This window comes from Cyanistes caeruleus, chromosome 24 (genome assembly GCF_971803275.1).
Source record: "Cyanistes caeruleus chromosome 24, bCyaCae1.hap1.1, whole genome shotgun sequence".
Classification (NCBI taxonomy): Eukaryota; Metazoa; Chordata; class Aves; order Passeriformes; family Paridae; genus Cyanistes; species Cyanistes caeruleus.
Window position 1 is genome coordinate 6,269,077 of NC_141724.1, and position 26,808 is coordinate 6,295,884.

General features: G+C 43.2%; 1 protein-coding gene across 12 annotated transcripts in view; it reads right to left on the reverse strand.

Moving 5' to 3' along the window:
• Positions 1–525: 525 nt before the first annotated feature.
• Positions 526–26,808, reverse strand: part of CEPT1 (choline/ethanolamine phosphotransferase 1) — a 32,115-nt gene continuing 5,832 nt past the window's right edge. For 9 of the 12 annotated variants that reach the window (XM_086861949.1, XM_086861943.1, XM_086861946.1 and 6 more), the window contains 7 exons: positions 26,199–26,346; positions 25,001–25,142; positions 9,963–10,047; positions 5,157–5,288; positions 4,350–4,508; positions 3,104–3,229; positions 526–1,458 (listed from right to left, as the gene is read on the reverse strand). In XM_086861949.1, the coding sequence (XP_086718075.1) occupies positions 1,339–1,458; positions 3,104–3,229; positions 4,350–4,508; positions 5,157–5,288; positions 9,963–10,047; positions 25,001–25,142; positions 26,199–26,346 (912 nt within the window). In that variant the 3' untranslated portion in view covers positions 526–1,338. Of the gene's footprint in view, positions 1,459–3,103; positions 3,230–4,349; positions 4,509–5,156; positions 5,289–9,962; positions 10,048–17,527; positions 17,613–25,000; positions 25,143–26,198; positions 26,347–26,808 lie in introns of all 12 variants that reach the window. The other 3 variants (XM_086861955.1, XM_086861952.1, XM_086861954.1) reach the window with 1 other exon arrangement.

Below are 26,808 nucleotides of genomic sequence, written 5' to 3' on the forward strand. Positions count from 1 at the left end.
CCATGAGCTGTGTTTAACCCCTTCAGAGCCATGTCGCTGTCCACAGGCACTGCCTTGGCCTGGGCTCCCAGCACAGAGAATTTCCTTCCCACCTTCAGGGAGATGCTCCATGGTTCGAGGGCTGGGATTTCCAAGGTGGGATCCCAGCATTCCAGCTCTGCCCCAGCAACTTCACCCATCCCAGGCAGATCCTGCCCAGAGACACTCCCTGCTCAGCACTTCAGCCCCTCTGCTCAGGGGCTGAAACTGCCCTCAGTGCCAGGGCCTGTGGTGAACTTCATTAACATGCAATTAATTAAACCCTCCATTAATCTTGGTTCACCACGGCTAAAATAGTATTAAAACAACGACAGAAAAAAGAAACCCAAACTTACTACACTCAAGAGCAGGTAAAGCTCTCAAAGATCCTGGAATGAAAACATGATTCACATAAAAGCACTGGAAAGCTACTCTGTAAACCACAGGCAGGTTTGTCATTCACAAATCTAAGTAGGACAGAGCAACACATACATCTCAAGACAACTGTTGCTCTCAAAAATTCTTATTTATTAAGAGCAGAAAGGAAATTTTGCTTAAGTTTTATACATAAAAAAGTAAACAGTAAATTTTTTTTTCCTTATAGTCTTTTCCACTGAAGAAAATTGAGAAATAAGTTGTCTTTTTAGATAATGTTTATTTAAAAAAATAAAATTAATTGACAAAGATACCACACTATTTTGCATGCCGGGTACCCCTTGGCTCGCAGGACCCTGTTCAGCATGAAACCGCTTTGTCAGTAATGCACAAGCACAAACCACCCCAGCTCGGCTCCCACCTGGCAGCTGCTGCAGCCACACAACTTAGTGAGATATCTCTGGGTTTTTACCAGCTCAGGTCTTTAGTAAATAAATTTCAAGTGGACACTAAACAAGTATTTCACTAAGAGATGATGAAATATTAAAATTAAAAGCAAGTCAGATTGCAGCTGTAATTATACTACATTAGAAACTTCAGTTGGTGGGGGGATCCATTCACCATATAGAGATTAATTTGTAATCAAGGTAATTACAAAGACAGAGCATTTACTTCCTGCATGCTTTCCCAGGCTTGGAACCAACAAAGTTGACTACATGGAGAGTTGACTAGGGTGTACTTGGAATTCACTCTCTCAGGCAGGAGACTAGTTAAGGAGTGTTACTGATAACAAAGAAGAAAAGTTATACAACATTGATTATTATAAATTACTTTGTTCTTATCTGCTTAGTAGGAGTAGATAGCCTTAGTCTCCTACAAGTCTTCATCCATTCCTGTGGAAACCCAACTCCTCCTCCATCCATTCCCCCGTGGCAGCTCCCGTCCCTAGTGGTGGTTGGAGTGCGTGGGGCAGCCCTTGATGCGGAACACGTGGATGTGCAGGTGGGCAGCGATCTGGTTGCACACACTGACACAGTATCGGAGCAGGTCCAACAGGGACAGGATCTGTTCGGGAAGAGTCATCCACAGTTACACCCACACGTTCCTGTGTGCCCCACGGGGTGTAATAGCCCACACCCCCAAACACAGCACTGTGCTTCACTGAGCTGAACCTCCAGCTGCAGGAACAACCACGGAGTCACAGACTGGCCTGGGATGGAAGAGACCTTAGAGCCCATCCTGCTCCACCCCTGCCATGGGCAGAGCTTCCACCAGACCAGGCTTCTCCAAGCCCTGTCCAACTTCACCTTGGACACTTCCAGGGATGGGGCATCACTCCCTAAGGAGTTTCTAGGAATGCTGGGCTTTCTTCCAGCCTAAGACAAGACAGACTCTTAATTCTACAGTCAGAAAGTGGAGAAGAATTACAGCAGCTACAGAGATACTGTGAAATGTCTCATTAACTCTCAGTGGTGATAACCATACACACATCTTTTCACATCACATCAACACAATTTTACTGAAAGGTTAACACTGTCTCTGTTCATTAAACCTGAGCATTTGTTAAGCCCAGGTAAGTTGAATTTAGAATGTTTTTCCTGATGGGTGCTGGCATCATGACAGACATTCCAGAGCTTGAGGCATGCCAGAGCACCCCTGCATTGCCCATCACAGAACCCCTGTTAACGAGGCAGCAATGCTCATCTGCAAAATATTCTAATCTAAGCTTTGAATATTTGCTACAGTGCTTTGAAATTTTAAACTGTCACAGTCATCAAAGTTGGAGTTTGAGTCCCACCATCACCCCAGAGCCACCATAATTACCATTAAACCATGTCCCCCATGTGCAACATCCAGACACGTCTTGAACACTCCCAGGTACGGTGACTCCATCACTGCCCTGGGCAACTTATTCCAATGCCTGATTAACTCTTTCACCATTTTTTTTTCAAATATCCAACCTGACCCTCCCCTGGCACAGCTCGATGCCGTTTCTTCTTGTCCTGTCCCTGTTCCCTGGCAGCAGAGCCTGATCCCCACCTGGCTGTCTCCTCCTGGCAGGGAGTTGTGCAGAGCCAGAAGGGCCCCCCTGAGCCTCCTTTTCTCCAGGCTGAGCCCCCCAGATACTCCCTCAGCAACTCCAGGGCTCCAGCCCCTTCCCCAGCCCCATTCTCTTCCCTGGACACACCCCAGCCCCTCAATGTCCCTCTGGTCAGGAGGGGCCCAGAGCTGTCCCCAGGACTGGAGGTGCCCCAGCAGTGCCAGTACAGGGCACCATGCTGGGCCTTCTGGACACACCATGGCTGCAACAGCCCAGGTGCCACTGCCCACCCAGGCACATCTGGGTTCAGGTCCAGCCACTGTCACCAGCACCACAAAATCCTTTCCCAGCTTTCCAGCCACTCCTTCTCCAGCGTGGATCATGTCATGGGACTGTTGTGACCCGAGGACATGCTGCTCACGGATCCAGCCTGTCCAGATCCCTCCAGGAGATCCACATCCCACCCAAACTGGTGTTCTGCAAACTGACTGGGAGTGCCTCCATCCCCTCACACAGACCATCCCTAAAGACAGTGCCAGGACCATCCCAACACCGAACCAGGGACACTGACCCTGCTCAGCTCTGCACCCCCTCCAGGGGATTCAGCTGGGCACACCCAATGCAGTGAATCAGTGGCAGAGCTAATTAACAAAATGAGCCTGGACTCACCAGGGCAATCCAGAGGACAATATACTCATCAATAAAGCTGTTAAAATACTGGTCAAGGAACAACAATGCTGGACCTATGAATGCTGTGTCATACAAATACATCTCACTCTTGGTCATGTGGGCAACCTGCAGTAAAAAAAAAAAAGAGACATTTAAGAAATAAACGTGTGCCAGCCAAGGCAGAGTGATTTCAGAACACAAAAAGCCAAAACCATAGAGTTCAAGCCACATCACTGCAAAATATCAAACACTCAAGTGGCTGCAACAGTATTGTTTGAACCATGGTGCTCCACAGCTACAGAGATGCAAGGTTTGCAGACAGGTGTCTTTTATTAGAGCAGAGAATGTAGCACAGGAAAAAAAACTAACAAGTTTTCCTGCTTCACCTCTTCCTCCTGCCAGAAACCAAACAGTGAAATGGAAGCAGAATGGTAAATTTTAAAGATGAGCCTGAAAACAAAAACTCACAGCTGCAGGAGCTTCAAAATTCAAGGACACTTGGTTCTCCTCTCTCTCCACCTCTTTTTATCCCATTCCATAAGGATCACCATCTCTCTGTTTACAATTTGATGGACATTTTTGGTGTTCAGGTGTGCCCTTCCCTGTGTGCACAGAACCATCCCACACTCCATCCCAACTGCACAGCACAGCTGTGAGCACCAAAGCAAACCTGCTAAGAAAGGAACTCTTCCTCCACTATGAATTTAAACTCTTCCACTGTAAGTTGAGTCCAGCACTGACCCAGCTCACAGCAGCCCAACAGAGGCCTGCAGAACTGGGATGGTGTTTGAGGCAGGAGCTGTTTAACCCTCATTCATTGACAGCTCTGCCCTTGTACAAATGTGTTAATTATTTTAACCCCTATTTACCTCCAATTCTTCAAGTTAAACCCCCAGCAAGTGTTCCAAACCTCACCATCACCCCCACTCCTGCCAAACCTCCCTCCCCTTTGTGTCTGTTCCAGCCCAGCTCCTCACACGTGCACAAACACATTGCAAACATGTTAACAGCTGGGGAAGGGGGAGAACAGCTCTAAGCTCTTCTGATGCTGCCTGTGCAACTACAGCATCAACCCCAGGTCCCCACTGCCCTCTCAAACAGAAAATGACTCTGCTGCTCCTCCAGCCTACTCAAAGCAAAGCACGAGCATCTCTTCAGTGCACAAACACGTGGAATATCCAGAGAGCCCCAAAATCTATAAAGAGCTCTCTTGCAACAGGTCTTGGGAAGGTTCTGGAACACTCACCACGAGTTTATTTGTGATCTTGGCAGACACAAAGCCAAAAGTCAGGATGTAGAGGCAGGGGTGCCTCTCAAAGAGCTGCACAGCAGATTTCTTGTAGATCATTGCAGCCAAGGCGATCACTGAGCCAATATGGAGAAAAGGTGAGAGGACACTTGTTCCCTATGGTGAGATTAAAGCATGAGGTTAATAAAATGTGCACATTGCAAAGAAACCTCAAAGAGCCCCTCACATGGTGTGCAATGAGGGGTTAAAAATAAAATCACATTCGAAACACCTTTCTGAAAACAAGTGGTAAAAGGAAGAAAAAGCAGTGAAACTTGAGCACACAGCAGCTGAGAACATGGTGGAAACTTTCTGGTGCTGGGGAAAAAAAACAGATTTTAGGCAGCAAGAACCATTGCAACAGAAGGTGCTTGTGTAGGCACCTCCACTTGTTCTTTTACATTGGTAATATAAATAACACAGATCTTTCAGAAAGATCAAACCCAGAATCTTCTTGAAAAATTTCCTTCTGAATGGATTTTTGCACAGGATTTTTCTATTAACTCTTCAGTGAAGGGTGCATTTGTATAATTTGGTTTATCTCATTAACTCAAAAACAAATATCAAAGTACAATGAGTACTTTTAATCAAAAACTTCAAAACTTTGACTTCTAAATCTACTATTGTTACACACACAGTATTAACTTGTTTTCCCAAGCCAGCAAGGAGCTGAAGGGAAAATATTTCCATGGAGAAGGGATTAAATAGAAACTGTGGCTGAGGAGCCTTCGTGCTGAGGAGGAACTGGCAGCCCAAGGTACTCACTGCTATAGTGGATCCATTTTTGCCAACTCCACCCGTGAAGATCACACCAAAGTAGTTTGTACAGGAGAATATGGTTCCTGCCACAGTACAAAGAGCTGGGAATATTTTCACCTGAATATTCAGTATTGGAATCTTAATGGAAGAGAGAAAAGAAGTTAAAATATGCACAAACTCAAATTTGGGTTAGTATTTCAGGTGCACTCAAACACTCCACTTTCCAACACAACATCTGCTCTTCTTTCTCTGCTATACAGAGATTGACATTTCTACAGAGAAAAACGTATTTTCCAAAAATCCTTCCATGAAGCTTCCAAGAAAGCCAGACTTATGTTCAGTTACCAGAGAAGAGACAGCAAAAGCAGAGAAATGGACAGAAATCAAGAACTTGCGCTAAATCATTTCAGGGAAGAGAATCATCACCTTTCCTGAAGCTGCAGTCAGAATCAAACTGGGCAGAACAAGAGCCACTTGGGATGGTCAGTACTGGATCCAACCTTTTGTGCAAGGCATGGCAAGCAAAGAGATCACACAAGTCAGATCAGTGACCCAGGAGAGGAAGGATGAGGTTGCTAAAGAGGGGAGAATGAGCACAGGTAGTGTCGAAAGTTTCCTTCATTTTTTAACAGTCATGTTTCAAGCAAAACAGGAAAAACTAGAAATGAAGAACAGTCCAAAGTAAACCACAGGAAATATGTTATGGAAGCAAGTGTTCAGTGATAACTAACCAAAACTTCCCAACTGTATCTATTCAACTGCTCAAAGCTCTTCATTTGGGAACTGAAGTCATGGCACTCAACTGAATAAATGCTCGGCTCCCCAGTGAATCCAACCAGGAACACAAGCCCAGAGGAGGTCAAGTTGCTTCTATTTTTCTTTAATTACACTCTCAGAGTAGATTTCAGCAGGTTTATCATGGAATATTACGAGCTGGAAGGGACCCACCAGGAGCATCCAGTCCAGCCCCTGTTCCTACACAGACATCCCAAAAATCCCAACAACCCCCCCCTGTGCCTGACAGCGCTGTCCAAACACTCCTGAAGATCATTCCTGAAGATCCTCAATTTTCTACTCCATTCAACAACTGAACCTCTTGGTCTTTTCAGGGCATGATTACGAGGCAGAGGAGCATTAACCCTTCATGCCTTGTTCAGCCCACTCCCCAAACCTCACCCAGTTTCATGACACTCAAATATATTTCTCCCCTCCTAAGGCATAAAAATGGCATTTCCTACATGTAGAGAACTGTAGAGAAAGAATAAAGACAAAAAAAGAGAAGGCTTGAATTGCTAGACGGTAGCACTACTTGTAATCATCCATTCACGTCAGGAGGTTCAGGACTTCTCAAACTCTTCTAAAAGCAGGTACCTATGCTGGCCTCTGCCTCAGAACTGCTACTTTGGTATTTAAAGAATGAGCTGGATTGTCTTTTACAAGCAAAAGGAAACAGTAGCAAACTCCATTACAGGGGTCAGAAGATATTAAGGTTGACATTTTCCCAAGACAAAGGGAGTTGGTTGGGAAAAACACCCCGTGAACTCCCAGCTACCACTAGAACACTGCAGAAGGATTCTCAGGGAAGGAGAAGATAAGGACACACAGTTGTAATAGCCCAGATTTCGGTTCTTAACACCCCCCTTTTGGCCTCCACAGCAGCTGCATCAGTGCAAAACATGTCTGAAGAAAAAATTATTGAGAAACAGCAACAAGCAGAAATTTAGCAGAGGAAAGCCAGGAGTGGATTAAAAAGTCAGTGCCTGCTGAAAAGTCAAAAGTGGTAAGCAGCAAAATCAAGCAAATATGAGACTCCATTTCTTTTTTCCCTCTGAGTAGGGGGAGAGAGGGAAATGTTCATACAAAATGGCACTGCAGCCCCTGAATCTTAACTCAGAGGACACTGGAAGACAGCCACAAGGCTTCCCTGTCTGGTATTCCACGTTCGCTACAGCCCCTGCAGTTAATCTGCCCTTCCTGGTGATTCCAGGGGCTTCATCCAAAGCCACACGCAGGCAGAACTTCCCAAAACCATGTCAGTGATGCAGGGAAGTATCACCAGTCACATCTTTCACAGGCAAATCATGTTCTCTGTTAAGCCCTCTGAGACTAATCACAGAGGGAAGACTGCATTGACCAGAGAGCTGCAGAATCCAAGTAAACCCTGGGAAAGAAGCGTTCCAGGCTGGACAGGGTTTGAAGCAACCTGGACTAGTGGAAGGTGTCTCTGCCCATGGCAGGGGGTGGGACTGAATGAGCTTTAAGGGTCATTCCAAACCATTCCACAATTCCAGATTTTGTTTGGGAAGAGCCCAGGCATGGCAATAACCAAGTGGCAGCAAGCAAAGGACAGAGTCGGGAGCGGTTGCCAGAGCCAGAATTAAAGCAAGTCTTGAATATTCTGCAAGAAAATTAGTGCCAGGATTCCAGAGTACATTCCATCAGTTTTGTGCAGAATGAATTGGGATTTATAAAATAAAGCTATGAGGAAATAGGCCAGAGCAGAGTTCAGCTAAGGGCTCATGGAAGCAGGATGTAAGAGAGCACAGGAAGGGTTCCTCCAGGAGCTCCTCCTGCCCCCAGTCCCACAGACCCCACGGCCAGCTGGGGAATTCACACCCTGGAGTCCTTCTCACAGGGCTGGAGCCCAGCTGCAGTTTGGAGCTGTCCAGACACACTGCAGTCACATCTGTCCAAGGAACAGCTTCCAGAGGGCTGAACTCCAGCTTCATATTCCCAAAGTGTTGGTGTTTTTTCATATTCCAGACTCTGTCGGAGAAAACTCCAGCAACTGCAGCGCTTTCCTTGCTTCAAGCAGGAAAATCAAATATAAAATCTATTAAACCAGTTACCCTAAGCTTCCTTGCTTTATTCACATGTCTCAAATGATCCAAGACAGAGCCACAGTCAGCATCCCACAGGAATTAACCAGCAGGAGCCTGGGAAGCAGCACTTAACAGGCTTTGAGGAGAATTTACACTGCAGGAAAGGAGGGGGTCAGGATAGGTGCACACACAGTTTCATGGAATAAAGGAAAGGTAATGAAAGCAGCAATTGCAAAAATCCACAACTCTGCATTTTGCCTGTTCACAGTGTTTTGCTTTTCCCATGAAAAGTGGAATGTTTGAGCACACAAACACATTTACTCCATACTTCCCCCAAACAGAAGAAAATAAAAAATACCAAACCACCAATTTTGCAGTCACATCAAGAATTAAAGGATTAGAGAGGGCTGAGTGAAAAGGTGTTGTGTGATTTATTTTGCTCTGCAAACAGCAAATAACATTTATCTCTAAATGAACACAAAATCTCACTGATTGAATTAAACAGAATTATCATGGGAGGCCTGATTAAGGTTGCTCTCTGGAGAAATGCTCCGTTAAACCAACCAAACTAGTTAAGGATTTTTGGGAGCTGCCTTAGGCAAATGCTGCTGCAACACAGAACTTCTGCTAGATTTCCAGATTTTGCTGAAAAGGGTTATTTAACAGACTATTTTAGAGTTATTTAAGCTGTTTAATAACAAGAGACCCATTTCTAAGCTCACACAAACACCATTGAATTGTGGCAGAGGTTGCTCTAGTAGCACTTTTTCCCCTTTACTTTTTTTTTTAAAGGAAACTGAGAACAGGAACTGAGAAATTCTCTAGGTAACAGAATATTACATTATAGCTTCATGGGGATGTTAGCCACACTAATATATCTGGAAAAACTGGCACCAATAAAATGATGTGTAGCCTCATTTTCATTTTCTAATCAGTCCTATCCACCCTCCCTCCTTTTAGATGGTATTTACTTTGCAGTTTTTAGAATTAAGGGCTTTGGGGTTTTAAGCACAAGCAGCAAAATCAGGATAGCCACAATTTGCTCATTTGGGATGGGTTCATTGCTCCCATTACACAGAGCAGATTAGAAATTCATCCATTTGACATTAAGCTTTTTAGGGACTTTTGGCCATCTCTTGGTTTTACTGAAATCAAGATTTCTTTTTCCTTAAGAATTGCATTTGTCAAATACAGAGAGAAGACTGATAAACAGGAAGGAAAACTAGGAAAACCTTCCAGGAAATCAATGTTTTGGATTTTATTTCCAGTAAATTTATGTCTTTTTAATTTATGTATGCACATACCTGCTTTTCTGTGGACAATGCCATTTTGATAGCTCAATGTGGCTTTGAATACTACTGCAGCACTATTATTATTATTATTATTATTTTTATTTTTATTATTTTCATCATCATTAAACTGTCAGCTGACATGGCCTGGTGAGCCTATATCAACATATCTATATTATATATAGATATATACATAATATAAATAAAACATCTGCAGCCAGGCTGTGCCAGGAGCTCATTTAATCAGGATCATCTTAGTTTGAAAGAAAAAACCTGACAAATGGGGTTTTTTCCCTTACACAAATCAAGAGTTATCAGCCACATTCAGGCCAAATTATCTACTGATGATTTCCAACTGCTCTCACAAGAGTTCCCCCAAATCCTCATCCCAGTTCAATATTCCTCCACTGTTTGTTGCATGGAATTAATTCAGGTTTTGGCCAGGATTTCACCTAAGTTCATGCAATGCTTGATTGCTTTTTACCTGCAGGTACAGAGTATAAAATAACATTGTTTTAATGACTCTGGTACAGCCAGAATCCACAGTTAATTCTGAGGGATCTGGATTACAAAACCTGTTTCCATTTATGAGGAAAAGTGAAACTTTCCTGCAGAAGTGAAAATGTCTCGAGGTGTGCAGGAAAACTTCAGTGACCACAGGATTATTACAAAGGATAAAATAAGAACATGAGCAGAATTACCAGAGATTGCCAAAAAGGTGGTCCTCCAATCACTGCCAGTAAATGCATGATTATTATGAAGATTTGTACTTCAGTCACATCAATTCTGATTAGGTATAAAAAGCCAAAAAAAACAAAACAATGCAAAATTATTCAAAGCAATTTCAAGTCAGTTATTCGCAAGCTCAGCGGAGCAACTCTGTCATGCACAGTATGAACACCCCAAAAGGCTGAGGAGAAGGAAAAACTCACAAGGAATTTAGAAGGCAAAAATGTATTTAGTTTTATTGTTCAAATTAAGAGCAATGCTGTGGTATGATTTTGTTTTCACAGTGTAATAACAGAAAATCCATTTTATCAACAGAACATATTGGAACTCTTCACTGCCCATTGGCAGCTGCAGAAATAAATATTCAGTTTTAACCTTGTCCACCAAAAAAAAAAGAATTTCGTACAGATGATAAAATTCTAAAAATATATTTTTAACCCATATTATAGTCCCTACCCTATGAATATTCTCTGAATGAGATCAAGCTTTGAAGAAACACAAATCGCTAAAGGGTTGATGGAAATGGTGCAGTGGCATCAAGAAGAGAAATTACTTCTGATTCCAGCAGAGCCAGGATGTGATGCAGGAAGGAATGGGAGAAAACAGGGAATTTATGGCTTTGTTTTAAGGAGCATGAAAAGTCTAGGAGGTAGAAAGAGCAAAAAATGGGTGTAGAAATGAATGCCAGAAACAGGAGTATATAAAAATACAAGTGAAGTGAAGAGGATGGACTTGCTGGCGTGAGATACATACATGGGGTATATATATATACTACATATGTTATAAATAGGCATACACATTTTATACATCTATATATATGCATGTCAATGTATGTTATATATAAAAAATACATTATATATTTTATAGTCATGTAATAGTATCTTGCCCTGAAGTGCTACATCAAAAAAAACCCTTCAAGTCAGTTTGAAACATTTCTGGCTTATCCTTATTTCCAACTAGATAATTCTACCTAAAAGACTCCAAATCCTGCACACACAGGCTTTGCTGTGACAAAACCCTGCTGGTATCACCTGCACAGGGAAGGAGAATTATGGGCTGGGCTTTTCTCTGTCTGCCTGAAATGAGCTACAAGACCACGGAACTGATTTTATCATCAGCTCAGTGTTTCTCTGCAGACTTTGCTTCAGGTTGGGAGTGGATCCTCTCATTTGAGGATCTCCAGTCTGGGCAGCAGCAGAGCCATAGCACAAGGGATAATTCCAAATCTGCACCTAAATCCCATGGCAGACATCCCCTATTGCAGGGGTTGCAATGAGATGAGTTTTAAGGTTCTTCCCAACCCAACCCATTCCATGAGTCTTTGCTTTGTCAATTTGCTTTTCACTACACAAACCTGGAGATGTGACACCCAGGAAATAACCTTGAAAGCTCTCCTCTATTAAATTTTCTCAATACCAACCCTGCAAGGCAATCACAACTGGCTAGGGGGAAAATTAACTTCCACTGAGCAAAGAATGTTCTAAAAGATCTCTGTTCTCAGTCCTGATACAAACAAATGGAGCCACTGAGGTACCTTGAAAGAAAAAAATAAGAATGCTCAGCAGAGACACACAAGACAACCAATTTAATGCAAATTTCTTCCTCCCAGCCCTTAAATCAGCATGGAAATGTGTTCTCAGCGTGTCCAGCCAAGGAAGGGCTGGAGCAGCTCCATTCCAGGAGTGCAGGAATGCGTTTTAGCCCATTTCACTACTTCTGTCAGTCACCTAAAGAACAGAAAGAAGCTGAGAAAGTTCACAGAAACAGTGACTAATAAATCATGGAGGTAACTCCAATTTGCAGCTTTCCTTGGATAGGAAACCAGGTTACTTTTGGCAGCAGAAATCTTATGCACAATAAAGAAATGTCATGTGTGGAAACACAGGTTTTTCTGCCAGACAAACCTTTGCACAAGGCTGAGAGTCCAACAAACACATGGGGAGCAGTGCCTGGACCGAGGTTAGGGAGACAGTATTATCTTTACACAGTCATGGCACAACCTTTACTCCCCTGCCCAGGGCTCTGCCCTTCCAACTCAAACAGAAACACCATCAGGCAGCCAAGCATATTTGTCAAAAACTCCTCCCTGACTTACAGGAAGAATCTCCCATTGTAGAACAAATACAAGTCTTAACTTCAGTACCACCTTAATATTCTGTATTTTCAATGGCTCCTTAAAACAGAAAATAAAAGCATTAATACCTACTGAGGAGAAACTAACCAAACTATCACCTAAAGAAAGCATAAATTCTTAATCCTGAGGAGGAAAAAGACCTGGGAACATCCCATGCTCATTAAAACCACTGTCAGATGACTTCAAATGACAGGCTTTATATCAGTAAAGCACATGCCTGATTCTGGAATCATTCTTTCTGAATGAAATTTTTTTCTCAGGATGTCAAGTGGCCTCTGGACAGGAATCTAAGAATCCAGAAATCCACAGGCAGCTTCTCAAAGCTGGACTGCAGAAGGGAGCACACCTGGAAGCAGAAGGTGGTGAAAGGTGCACACTGTTCCTTCTCTGGGTTTAATTTGAACTCAAGGTAACTGTGCAAGCCCAGGATGAACCAGATACATCTCTGATGCTGCTGCATGGAGCAGTCATCCCAAGCTCCTTAAAATCTGACCGCTTTCTTCCCCCAAAACACCTGCTCAGCCCCACTTTCCCTCCCGTGCCAGCACCATCTGCCATCAGCGGAGTTGGGAGATTGGTTTGGCTAAAAGGATCCAACGAAAAAGAAGAAATTCCTGTCCCAATTCCCAGACCATCAGCTTTCCTGGTGGTTTTTTTGTGACTTTGGGAATTCTGGGGGCCCTGGGGAGAGGGCAGGGAAGATCTGCTCAGCCCCTGGAAGCCACACAACCCAACAGTGGGTCCCGGTGGGACTTGGTGGCTTCAGGAAAGGAATAAATGGGAATGACAGACAAGCAGATTACTACCAGCCTTCACAGAAGTTCTAAAGAGCCCCTAAAATGAAAAATAAGTGAAAGCATGCCATTATAAACTGAAGCAACAATGTTTTTATTCAAGAGACGTGAGCAAAGCAGTATCTGAACTGTCTGAAAAGCATTAACACGTCAGGAGATCAAGAGGACATTCTTACACCTAAATGATTAACTTGGATTTACGCACTGTATCCAGGTAAAATGAGCTAGCAGCCAAAAAAATCCATGAATTGCCTCAGTCACCACCATGTTTTTAACCTCTGGCAGAGCTGGGAAGTACCAAATGAAATGGGAAGGCAAAGGCAGGGCAGCAGGAAAGCACTTGCTCCATTTGGATGGAGACGAGGCAATGCCTTTCTTTTTGGGGGAAAATGCACCCAACTTGCTTTAGTGGATGGGGAATTTATTCACAAAGCAAGGTGATAATATTCCTGGTTACATATGACATCATTAGTTCCATATTTTATTCTACATCAAGTTCCTTGCATATTCAAGTGACTCTCCCATGGTAAACACTAGAGAAAACAATTTTGGAGTAATGGATCATTTATCAAATTATAGTAAAAAAACAAGGGAAAAAAAGTAGAAAATAGGGAAAGGCCTTTGCTCCTGCAGACTGCCTCATTTAATTACTATAATCACATTTAATTACATACAAGCAGGTACCACACACAGAGCTGTAAGAAAGCAAAACCATTTCAAAGCAAGAAGGGAATCAGACAGTTCAAAGATTCTATTTTCAACTTGTGTTTGTATTTATTTACTCATTTAAATACTACAGTGGAAGTCCTAAGAAAAAACAAATGGGAAGAGCAAGCAGCATGAATTCTGCAAGAGTTTCTAAAAGCCTCTGAACTGGGATATTTTTATTAAGTGGGTTATTTTCAGGCATCACTGGAGCCATACTTCCCCTCAACCTGACAGCTTTGCTGCCTGGTGTTTCCTGACAACTGAGTCATGTCAGCAGTGCTCAGATACTGACACTGTGCACATTGTGTGCAGGATCATCAAGCCCCACAAAATGGAGAAAATGAAACAAACCCTTTTCCCAAGACATTCCCACACTACAACAGATGGACGGAAAGTTATTGTACAAGTTCAGCAGACACAAAGAATCACGTTCCAAAAATCTCTTACTCAAATAAACCAGGGGCTTTTTCATCTTTTATAAAATAAACAGAAGACCCTGAATTGAGGTTGAAGATCAGCAGGAACATCCAGGCAAAGAACAAGAACAAAGAGCTGATGCTAACAACAGAGCAAAGAGCCCAGACTCAATATTTAACAAACCAAAATGCCCAGACAGAACATCCAGTGGCATGGCTGGGGAGAACATTCCCAATAATACTGACAAGTACTGGTTCTGCAGCGAAGAGATGTTAGGGAACAATAACCAGCAGTGCTGTGTGAGGCACAGGGTCAGGCAATGTCAGCATTGCACTGGAGGTAAACCACAGGCTGAAAACCAGAATACCCAAGGATTCAATTCAAATGAAGTCAGGGAAGCAGAAGAGTTGTGACTTTTAAAATGCACATTTCAGCCCTCACTCTCTATCTGCCTAAATTCACAAAACAGCAGAATTCCTGCAGAGCTTCCAGGGACAGCTGCAATTCCTGTGGTGACACTGTCATCCATCACTTCTCCTGCACACATTGCAGTGTACTCCTCTCCTGAGCCTCCTTTCCCTGCTGTGACAAACTAAAATGCAGATTATTCGCCAGTCTTCAAACGTGTACAGCCTTCCCAGGTAAGAGATGAAGGAGAGAACCCTGGCCTGGTTTGAGTTAGAAGAGACCTCCTCATAGGAGATTTCCACCCCTCTAATCACTTTTGTGGCCATATATTATCACATTATTATCATATTATTCTTATCAAATATTGTCATATTATTATTTTAATATTTTGTTTTCTAAAGAAGGCTGAGTGGTCTCCAGATTGAATCATCCTCAACACCTTAATTTTCAATTTGGCTGTATCACATATAGAACATATATATATATATATATATATATATATATATATATATGTAGTGCTAAACTGTATTAAAACAGCCCAATTCTGGTCTTTGAAAAATCACCCAGGCAAAATGTTCCAAAACAAAGTCATATTCCAACAGTACAAGAACTGCAGGGTGACACTGCAGAGAGAAGGAGGCAGGGCTGAAACTCTGGCACTTCAGGTGTCAAGGTGGGGAATAATGAAGTAAACCTATTTTGATTCCCAAAATATTTTTATTTTCCAGGTTTTTAAGCCTTCAGGTTCTTCTAAATAATTTCCCCATCGGCTACAGGGATAAGCAAACTTCATTAACAATTTAAGACATTTTTCCCCTCCTTAGTGAACATAAAACTCCCCTGCCCAGCAAGTGCAGGGTTTAGCTGTGCAGCAAGAATTTGAAGCTGCTCACTTCATACTGTCCCAGTTCCTGTGTTATTTTCAAGACAGGGTTATATTATTACATTTTCTCAGTACAAATGTTTATCACATGAAACAGCCAGAGTATGAATATGCATTTTCTGTAGCTTAGCTATCTGAGATGTGCAATACTGACCTAAAAATCTGTTCTGTGGGACCTCTGAGTGTGTAAATAAGTGACTGTGTCTGAGCAAACCACCTGGTAGCAGCAGCACCTTCAGCTGTGAGTTAAGACTAAAACTAAAGATGCCAGAAGGCATCTGAAATTGCTCGTGCCAGAATTTAAATAGATTTAGAAGTCTGTGCTGTAACTGAGTGCTGAGAACTGTGTTAAAGTAAGCGTGTGAGGAGACCTGTCAGACCTGGGGCTCTGTCTCAGGAGCCAGTGACAGGAGGCTGAGGGACAGGACAAGGGGAAGCAGTTTCCCAGCTCCAGAGGCCAGGGATGGATGAGACACTGGGGAGAAGCTCCTCCTTGTGCAGGTGGGGAGGCCCTGGCACAGGCTGCCCCATGCCTGGGAGCATCCATGGCCAGGCTGGACACTGGGACTTGGAGCAACCTGGGATAGTGGAAAGTGTCCCTGCCCAAGGGAGGGGCTAGGATGGGATGAGCTTTAAGGTCCCTCTAAACCAAACCATCCTAGGATTTTGTGAAAATGCCCTGCCTGGCCCATCTCCTCACACACTGCTCCCCAGCTGGCTGTAAAACCAGTATCACCAGTATCTCCAAAGGCCTCCTTTGCCAGCAGGGCTGCAGATGGACATCTCCAGCAGCTCCAGGTCCTCTGCACCTGCCCTTCCCCTCTCTCCCATCCCATGGCAAATTGTCCTACTCCAGTTCAAACAATTTCCTTTCATCAGCCAATCTGAGTTATCTCCACCCCACAACCATTACCCCAGGCAATGAGTTCAGAACTCTCAGTGTCTCAGAACTCTGTGATCTGAGAATTTTTCCTGCCCTTAGCAAATCCTTGGTCAGTTGAGATGCTGATATCACAGGCTAAAAATCTTGATTTAGGCTCTTCCTTCCTTTGGACTAGTGCTTGCTAAATTACCATTTCCTGATGCTATTTCCAGCCTTTCAGAGATTATGAACAAAGTATTTGAAAAATTAAGTCACTGGTGTCGCCTAACTCCCCTCAGAGCCCCCCAGCCCCCAGGGCCAGCTGGAGACACGGCAGGATTTACCAGATTGCTGATGGTGCTGCATCTAAAGCAGAGCCAGTAATTCATCTTCCTAAAGAACTTCCTGAAAGCAGAGATTTTGCTCTGCTATTACATGAAAAAACAAAGGAACTATTAGAAAATAATTAGCATCAACACAGGTTTAAAAATAACTATGTAAACCAACCACCAAAGAAATAACCTCACTTTTGCTTAACATCTGATGCAGTTCTAAGAAAGAGATCAAAAAGCTTATATCCTCAAATATTTCAAAGAAGAGTCCAGGATAAAAATTCATCAATAATAATCATAATCCATGAGATATTTCAAGGAATGCAATTCATTCACTTCTAATGATAATATTTTATTGAGAGGGGACCTCACCCACATGCAAAGTATTAGGGAAACAAAGAAAAGAGGTAAAATAAGGAAGAGAAAGTCCCTCCTAAGGCTAGCAAAGTAGATGGGAGAAGGATTTATTTAGCACAGACATAAGGAAAAGCATTCTGAAGATAAAGACAAGATGGAAAGGAAGTTACTTCACGAAGCTACAAGCACTGCACAACTTAAACCAGATATTTTTAACCAGACTTTTTAAGTTATTACACAAGGCACAGTTCCCTGAAAGAGACAAGAAATTCTCCTTTTTTTGGTGGAAAGGTATTGAAGTGGCAGCAACAAAAGAAGCTTTTTTAAAAAGTAGTTCCAACTACATTATTTTACATCCACACTTCAAGCTGCTTCCACAGCCTTGCTTGGCTTTTAGGTGAAGCCAAAACTGTGAGAAAAGTTTGATTTAAACTTTGGTTAAACAGACAGGTTTTGCTTTGGTTTCAAATAAAATGTGACGCTTTCAAAAAAATTTGTTTCCAGTTAAATCAAATTTTTCCTATTCATTCAAATATTTTTCCTCCTTGTATTAAACACCAGGATCCCCTGGAGAAGCTGCTTTCCACAGAGCAGTGCATGACAAAGGTGCTGCCCTGCTCAGCCCTCAAGCAAAGGCTTTACCGTGTGATTCCAGAACCAGGGCCCCAGCGTTCCCGTGAGGAGCTGGATGGCTACTGTGCAGAGCATGGACTCTGTCACATCAAATCTACGTGTGAGGAAGAAAAACAGTTCAGAACGTTCTCCTGAGCACTCCTCTGCAGGCAGGAATAAAATCTGACAAAATCCAGGGTCTGGGTGATTCAAAGGGCAGGTCAGGGAAGGGATTCACAACCACAAAACCCAGGAGTATTACTGAATTAACAAAACCATTCTAACCCACATAGTATTTTACATATTTAAATCTTCATTCAGAACTTCTGCAATTTACAGTTTTACCGTATCACTCCAGCACATAAGGAAAAACAATCATTTGATGTATGCATGAGGAAATAAATTAAAATCCTTGCTCTGAGTCACGGTGAATAAAATCCAAAATCAAGCACAATCCAGGACTCTTATCTCCTGATCTCATGTTCATGTCTGCAAATGACACTGAATACATGTATTCTTTAGCTGAAGATGCTCCTGCATCTTTTAGTGGAGCTGAAATGCAGATTGTATTTCAGTTTGACACCTCTGAGGGAAAGGAAGTTTCAGCTCCCTCCTCAGGCAGCACCTTGGCAAATAATGCTCCAAGAAGTGACCCTGCTCAGGGGTAATCACCCTCCATTCTGTATATATTTATTTCTCACCCCTGACAGAAAGGGATGAAAAAATATGCTGGAGCCAACAAAGCCACCTTTTCTCCTAATACAAAGCCATAAATCTGCATTTTACCACAACAAAAAGATTTTTGAATGGGATGGAATTTTAAAAAATCAAACCATCTAGTTTAAAAAGAAAATAACTCAGCAGCAGGGTCAGCCAGAACACAGATCCTGTTTATTGCTGCTCTTATCAGAGCGTGCTGGAACAGACGCTCACCATACCAAGGGATTAAAAATGGGCAGTGCAGAAAGGTCATGGTGTCCCCACTGCAGGGCTCAGGTGCAGTGATAATACACAGATGCCATGCCTGAGCAGAGGGGCTGCTGAACTTCAGCCTGATAAGCATTTTCACTTTAATTAGCACAGAACAGTAAATAGTAAGTACACTGGTGATTTTTAGCTACTGCTAAAAACCACCACATTGGGAGAGGTAATAGTTGGTATTTTAGAGAATACAGGAGGAATTGTCCATGTCCAATCCCCACAACTACGTTGGTGCCTCACAACAGCTGCAGTTTCTATTCCTTTTTTTCCTATGTTATTTTAGGTGATATTTGTAATTCAGACATGGATCCACTTTTTTAACATTATCTGGGAAGTTTAAGAAGGGGCATTGACCTTGGCATGTGCTTCACTCCACAGAGACGCTGCCACTGACAATCCCCACGCCTGCTCTGCTGGGAACCTGTCAGGCTCCTGGGTGTGAAGCCAATTAACACCCAGGAGATTTGTGCTGCATGCAGAATATTCCCTTCTCAGTGCTGATTTACTGAGTGTATTCCATGGGCAATTCTTAAAGGCCCCATTTAATGACTTAAACAAGTCGTTAGACAATTCAAGAGCCACCACTGGCTCAGGGCTCAGAGACAGCTGCAGACAATCCCTTCCTTGTGCTAACAGGGAACCCAAACTGAACTCAGATGGAGAGATGTCCTGAGAACAGGAAACAGACACTTACACTGGAGATGGCCCTGAAATCAAGGCAATCAGTAGCTGATCTAACACAGCTTTTTAAGGCTGTGTGAAACTGCAAGGGAGGTTTATGCACCATCCTCCCCTTCCTCCTTCAACACACAAAACTCCATGAAAAAGTCCCAAATCACTGCAGACAAGAAAAACACTCCTGCCTCAACAGAAAACAGAAGTTACAGAACTGGAAAAACTCACAGGGATCCATCTACCAGTTAATGCTCTGGTCTGAAAAATGATGATTCTTCCATCTGTTTTGTCTGTATCTACTGAGCGTGCAAGTGGGATTACTAAGGCTGGGCAATGAACTGGGAATCTGAGCAGAAGACAAAGAACTGTTTTCTTAAGGGAACCACAGCAGCAAGAAAAGAATGTTTAACATCAGAACACAAGAGAAAGAAAAGCTGAGAGTCACATGCTAGAAGTACAAATGCTTAGTTATAAAGTTATTAGTTTTATCCTAACTCATTACAATCCTGCAGTTTCACTTGGATGCAATGAAATACAATAGCATGAATAAAGCAAACTGTACAGAAAAAATGAAACATGAATTAGAATTATTTCCAGCACCAGGAAATTCATATTGAGGAAAAAATATTACTAAAAATGGGCCATCAGCCCCTTTCCTCATGATTATACACATCCAGTATGTAAATATTTCCTTCTGCTGCCCACAGAGGTACACAGAAGTTGCACAGCTCAGGCAGTAGCCACGTGTTTGTTATGTTGTAGTTCATTATTTCACAGAGAAGTGAGGACTCCAAGGATTTACCAGAACAATCAGGAGCAGTATCTCCACACGTGACCAACGGGATCGTGGCTGAAAATGCTGTTGAGTGACTTGTGGGAGGGAAGAGGAAGATGTGGGAACCACCCCCACCCTTATCCAGGAGCCCTCAGCAGCTGCACAGGTTCCTGAGACACTGCCAGTGTGACTGAGGGAGCAGAAGGTGCAGCAGCCACCACAGAGACCAACACGTCCTGCTCACAGAGAACCCAACATCCCCTGACATCATCAGAGGCTCTACTTAACCTCAGACTCTCCTCTGTAAATAACCTGGGTGTAAAAGTTCTCAAAGCAGTGCTGGAAAGTTTAAACTCTGCAGTCATGGGGATTATTGCCTTATCTCAGACAGGGGATCCTGAGGTTGTTCCCAGGAGCAAGAACTCAGTGTGCTAAATTCTGACTTGGAAGGTTTCCACCCCTGTATTTCAGTATTTGGTGTGTGTTGTCTATGCAAGAGTAAACACCAACTCCTCCTCTGCTGAGGCTGAAGAGGAAGGTTGGCTTAGCTGCTTTCTGAAATCCAGCCCCATTTCCTCACCTCTCCTTTGTACCTTAGCAGCAGCAGTGGTGACAGGGCTCAGCTGAACCAGCCCATTATCCCACAGGCTCTTGGGCTGTACAGCTGCTCCAGAGTCACTGAACAGGAATGATGCCCCAAATTCTCCAGCTCTCCTCGAGAAAGTCTGTTTTGTTCAGCAGCCTGAATTGCTTTGCTTTCTCTGGAGATTATTATTCAAACAGCAAAGCAACCACTTTTAACTTTTCAGTTATATGAAAGGTGGTAAAAACAGATTCTTCCTCTCATATTTATGATATTCTTTTGTGAAGCCTCCTTGGAAACTAATTTCCGTCTCATTGTGTCTATATCTACACATACATACACCTGTAATTCCTACCATCACCAACTTTTGATATTTTAATTAAAAAACATTGTAATAAACCAGATAATGCAGTAACTTGTAGGAGAAATGCTGGAGACCATGGTACAGCAGCACCCTCATGTCTCTGAATGGACCCTTGAGTGTTCAGTGCCCACTGGGTTTTCTCAATATGATTCAGCACCTCCAGCACTTCCATCACAAAGAAGTGCACCTGGACTTCACCTGAGTAGTTTGTATCTGATGTCTCTCAAGAAAACACCCAGGTTGAACAAGGGGGAATGGCTTCCCACTACCAGAGGGAAGGGTTAGATGGGATACTGGGAAGAAATTCTTCCCAGTGAGGATGGGGAGGCCCTGGCACAGGCTGCCCCATGCCTGCAAGCATCCAAGGCCAGGCTGGACAGGGCTTGGAGCCACCTGGGATAGTGGAAGGTGTCCCTGCCATGGCAGGGGTGGAACTGGATGGGTTTAATGCCTTTTCTCACTCAGCCAATTCCATGATTCTGTAATTCTGAGCTGTTCTGCAGAATCCCAATCTGACAGGGATGGATGGCTCAGAGCCGCTGGATCTGGGACAGTCCCTGCAGTCAAGCTGTCCCCTGACCTTGAGCAGGAAACATCCTGAGCCTGCACACACTCACTTCTACTCCAGTGCTGCCTGCAGGGAACAGAACCACTACTGAATCCAATTGGGATAACCTTGGATTGGGGAAGAACCAGGTGATCGCAGCTGGGTTCCAGATAACATCAGGAAAATCCTCTCAGGATCTGTATTCCCTATCATCTGTTTTCTGCAACATGTTCCTGCAGTACATCACATCTGCTTCCACAAGGACACCTGGCAGTCCGTCGCAGCTTGGCAGTTTGATTTCTGGGATATGAAGGAAAAAATTCTGTTTCCAAAGCAGAGGTGCCCCAGTGATGGCACAGCTGCCCCAACACATGACTCAGCTCATCTTGTGCTGAAGCACTGCAAATCCACAACCCAAACAAACCAATTCCTGTGCTGGAAACCAGGTCAGGAGAACCAAGTCATTATTTGTTTCAATACTAAGTGTCTCTCTGTCATTCAAAATCCTCTTTTTCAAATGTGCTGAGTATTCCTGTTGTTCTGTAAGATCATTCCCAGATCAGGTGTTTTATTTAAAACTTCTGCATTTAACTCTATCCCTGCTATTCCCTGTTGCCTTTGCACTGCTGATATTACAGTGACTCTCCAGGAGCCTTCCCCACTGGCCTTGAGACACTTCCTGCTTCCTCTTGGGGAATTTTTAAGCTATCCTGACATCTAGCTATTATTTGAGCTGCTCAGCCAACACCCGTTGCTTTTTGAAGAGTGCAGTTCCAGGATCTAATGGAATTAGTTCCAGGATCTAATGGAATTATGTGATCATTTGAAGATGGAGACAGATCACAGGACTTTATTGACTCAGCTGATTATTCTAAATCCTGGAGTAGCACAGGGACTGCCCCACAGCTGTCAGGGAGAAGACAACCTACACAGCTCATGGATTCGGCTGTCAGGCTCAGCTGAACAGTTTTCCTCCTCCACCTGCAGAATCTGGAGGAATCTCTCAGAATGGATCCCATTTCCTCCTCCCTCAGGGGAACTGATCCTGGCCTGCAGTCTGACATGCTTTGCTCAGCTTCAGGGACTTGCCAAGGCTCGTGCAGTGACATCAGAGAGAAACATGGAATTGTTAAGGTTGGAAAAGCCCTCCAGGACCAGCAAGTCCAGCCTGACTGGTCCCCACCTTGTCACCAGCCCTGAGCGCCACATCCAGGTGTTCCTTGGGCAGGGATGGGACTCCAAACCTCCCTGGGCAGCCCTTTCCAATGCCTGGCCACCCCTTCCAAGGAGCAATTCCTCCTGATGTCCAACCTGACCCTTCCCCTGATGCAGCCTGATGCTGTTTCCTCTCCTCCTGTCCTTGTTCCCTGGGAGCAGAGCCCGACTCCCTCCCCACCCCCAGCTGTCCCCTCCTGGCAGGGAGTTGTGCAGAGCCACAAGGTCCCTCCTGAGCCTCCTTTTCTCCAGGATGAGCCCCCCAGCTCCCTCAGCTGTTCCTGCTGCTGCAGCCCCTTCCCATACACAAACCAGACACTGCTGCACAAGCACACACTTCGGCTGACATCATTTCCCAGGTTTTTTTAAGATGGACTTTTCCAGCAAGACAGGCTGATTGTATTTCACTCCTTCCCCACAGGCCTGAAATGTTCAATCTGTCCCTGTAGCACCCTCTGCTCTTCTCCAAGTCATTTGATTATTGAGTTCTCTCTGCACTGAAATACAATTTCTTCAGCATATCAGAAACAGAGTAAGTGATAACCAGTTGTCTGCTTCAGAATTAAGACAAGTCAAAAACACCTTCACATTCCCTAAAACACCACTACTACACCCTCTCTCTGAGGGTTTTTGAGAGTCACAACAAGGGATGCAGACAGGAAAAAGCTTCTGTGCACAAGAATTTTTTTCTGGCTCCTTTCAACAGCTGTCTCTGATCCCACTTAATCACAATTAAGGATTTCTAAGTCTGTGCACTGCAGTGAATCTGAAATGGCTGATAAAATACCTTATTTTCAGTTTTAGATTAGTGAAACGAAAGCTTTGTTAAAAAGGTGTCAGGAGAATCTGTTAACTGGATAAATATCTAGGTTTTTGCGATAAAATGAACATCAGCTCATGACAGTCTATTAACCTTGTGACACAAGGCAAAATGTGTTTACTTCACAGTGCTGTGTTATCTAAATTAATGATACACACGTTTAGGTGCTAATTGCCTGCTCTGAGTTAGCTACCTGTCAATGGTCACCACATTCTTATGAGGCCAGGCAAAAACATTTAATTTGCTGAAAAATGCCTCCAAAATACAGACTCCTGACAAAGGATGATCCAAGGGAGCACCAGCACTGACCCAAACACTTCTCTGCAGCACAACAGCAGTTTGGGGACGTTGATACTTCCATCTGTAAAGTCAAGGACATGTCAAGGTCGGGTTTTTGTGTTCTTTGATCAATAACCAGAAATCTTTGATTACCAGGGCCCTGTCAAGTTCAAAGGGAGCTAAAAGCATTCAGACCTTTGGCACAGCATGAAAGTGAGACTCTTAAAACAGGAAACTATTTGAGCCACATGTCTTATTTTAAAGATTTAAGTACCAGAATGGATAGTTTCAGTCAATCTGCTTTAGTGTAGTCAGTCAGAAATCTAGATTTTCTTCTTTTCTTCCTCTAATAGCCATTTAAAACTAATCTAACATCTTAAATTTTTGAGCAGAAATACAGAAGTTTATCAAGAGCATATGTATTATTGAAACAGTATCCAGCCAATAAAAGCTGTCACATACAAGAGGCCCATAGTTGTACTGTTTTAGCAGTATCTGAAACCTATATAGCAATATATAGACCATAAATAACAGTCTATTAGACATCTCTATGTAGTTGTTGTAGAATTGTTTAAAAATCCCACAAATTAAGGGTAAATTTCAGTTTCCAGATGCAACAAAAAAATTCTGCAGTGCATTTATTTGAAATATGTTTGTTTACTCTATGAATGCAAACACAGAATAAATTTTCAACATACAATACATTAAGTATTAAGGTTAGAGAACCCCACAGCTCACCATGTCCTTGTGCTGCACCTCCCACCCAGCCTCATCCAGCAGGAAACAGGATTTGTGCTCCTGCCCTTCTTGGCATTGCAATTTTGGTTCCATTTATTGACAGAACCATGATCTGCACTAACCAAAAGGGATTCCAAACTTTAAATTGGAGGCACAGTAGCAAATACACTTAAGAGTTATGGTTAATAACATCACAATCAAGCAGTACCAAGACAGAGTTTAACGAATGCTAAAGCCAGACTGCCACCATCTGACCAAAGCGTTCCAGTCTTGGGATAAAACAGCATGTACTTTCCATTACTTATTTAGCTTTACATCACATCAAAAGCTTTAATTAACTAACAGGCCAAAATGATATTTTACCACTCCTACAAGCTAAGGGACATTCACTATTAATTACAGATCCGAAGTCTGCCAGAAGCTCTAGGTTTGTCACTATGGATAAAAACGATTTGCTGCTGCACTATGGCAAGGTGCAATTCAGGAGAACAGGGTGCCTCTCCCTTTCTCTCAGCCAGGTACTTACATGCCAAAGCGCAGCGTCCCCGAGACGTACGTCTGCCAGTGTGCGCAGTAAAACATGAATGTCCCAGCAAAACAACAAAAGAACATCCAGTCAGGGTTGGTGCCCAGCTGCACAGCAATACAAGTTCCCAAAACCACAAAGACTGCAGGAGAAAATCAGTCACAGAGTGAAAAGGGTGGATGTGTGTAAGGATCCTCACCAGAAGCAAAGCTAACAACAGGGCCCAGAGGAGGGACAGTGGGAAGGTTACCCTGGCATTTCACAGACATAAGAGATTAATGGTTCCACTCCGAAATATACGGGCTGCACAACATAGATTTCAATCCACATCAGTTATTAGAAGTCATCAATATTAAGGGTTCCCAAGTTTGCTATATTTTTTTTATTCTCTGTAATGCCTAATCTTATCAAGGGACTTAAGTGATTTCTGCAGCTGCAGCAAGTTTTGGGGTGTTCTCCTGCATTTGCCGGACATTTTTCCCCATCTTCCAAATTTTTCTGATGACATTAAGAAAACTGGGGGACTGGATACATTCAGGATGTGTAACATAGATAAGCTTTCCCCTCCACCCTTTCCATACACAACTCTGATAATCTGATAAAGAATTAATAAAATTTAAAGCTTAAGACATTTAGAATTTAAGGAACCCAAAACACCCGATCAGGAGTCGGACTCAATCTTGTGGGACCTTCCCAACTCAGGATATTCTAGGATTTTATAATTTTTTGCAATGGGTTTAAACTTCAGGCTGGCTCAATGAACTCCACCTACCCAGGAACTGACCTGGACAAATGTAATTTTAAACTCTGACTTGTAGAGTCCCCCTGCTAAGGCTTAGACCTGTCCTGGTATCACTCTGTATCAAGTCAATATTAAATAATATAGCACAGTATCCTGACAACTTATAGAAAATATTTTAGAACCAAGACTCTGCTAAAGCATCACAGAGAAGTGCTGGCTCAGGCTGAATTAGTCACATGCTCAGTTTTGTTTTCAATGTAACACATGAGAAGACATTCAGCTGATCCAGAGCACTGTTCTATGGAAAGAAAGGTGACTTTCTTGGTTGAAAGTGATACATTCAGCACTATCAGTTATCCCTTATTCAGTAAAGAAGCTTTTTTATTGTATTGCAGATTTGATCCCTGAAACAGAGTAATTCAATCCTCCTACTTCAACTGAAAATGACAACAATACCTGTGGACAATGAATCACAGCCATGATCAAAAAGCTCTCCTAACGGAGTGCTGCTATTTGTCCTTCTTGCTTGTTTTCCATCTATAGCATCCAGGGACTGGTAGATGAAAAGGCCACAAGCACAAGCAATGTATGCCCAGGGAGGTGCCTAAGAGAGAAAGGCAATCACAGTAAGGTTTAAAATAATCTTTAAAAACCAGAAAGCCTGCAGCTGAGCTGTCCCACAGCCTGACATAACAGTTTTCCCCTTGCACAGATGTCCTCCTCACCCAGGGACCTTTCAGCAGTTGGCCCTTGCAAGGACAGACAGAATGGGCTGTTACATGTGGAATGTAAATAAACCAGTGACAGATTAATAGCTATAGCCCCTGGTCTAAAGCAGGAAGCTGCACTGTACAGCTGGAAAAACTGTAATACTGTATTTGCAAAGCAAATTAACGAAGTCCTCATTAAATATATGCAAGTTGTCCCAGTGATTTCAGAAACTTGGGAACTTTTAGACCCCAACTTTGTCACAAACACTGAGCTCATCTCCACCAGCCCTCCACCACTCACTGAGAGCTGTGTCACTGCCAGTGCCCAGACTTTGAGTCCAAGAACATTTCTGCAG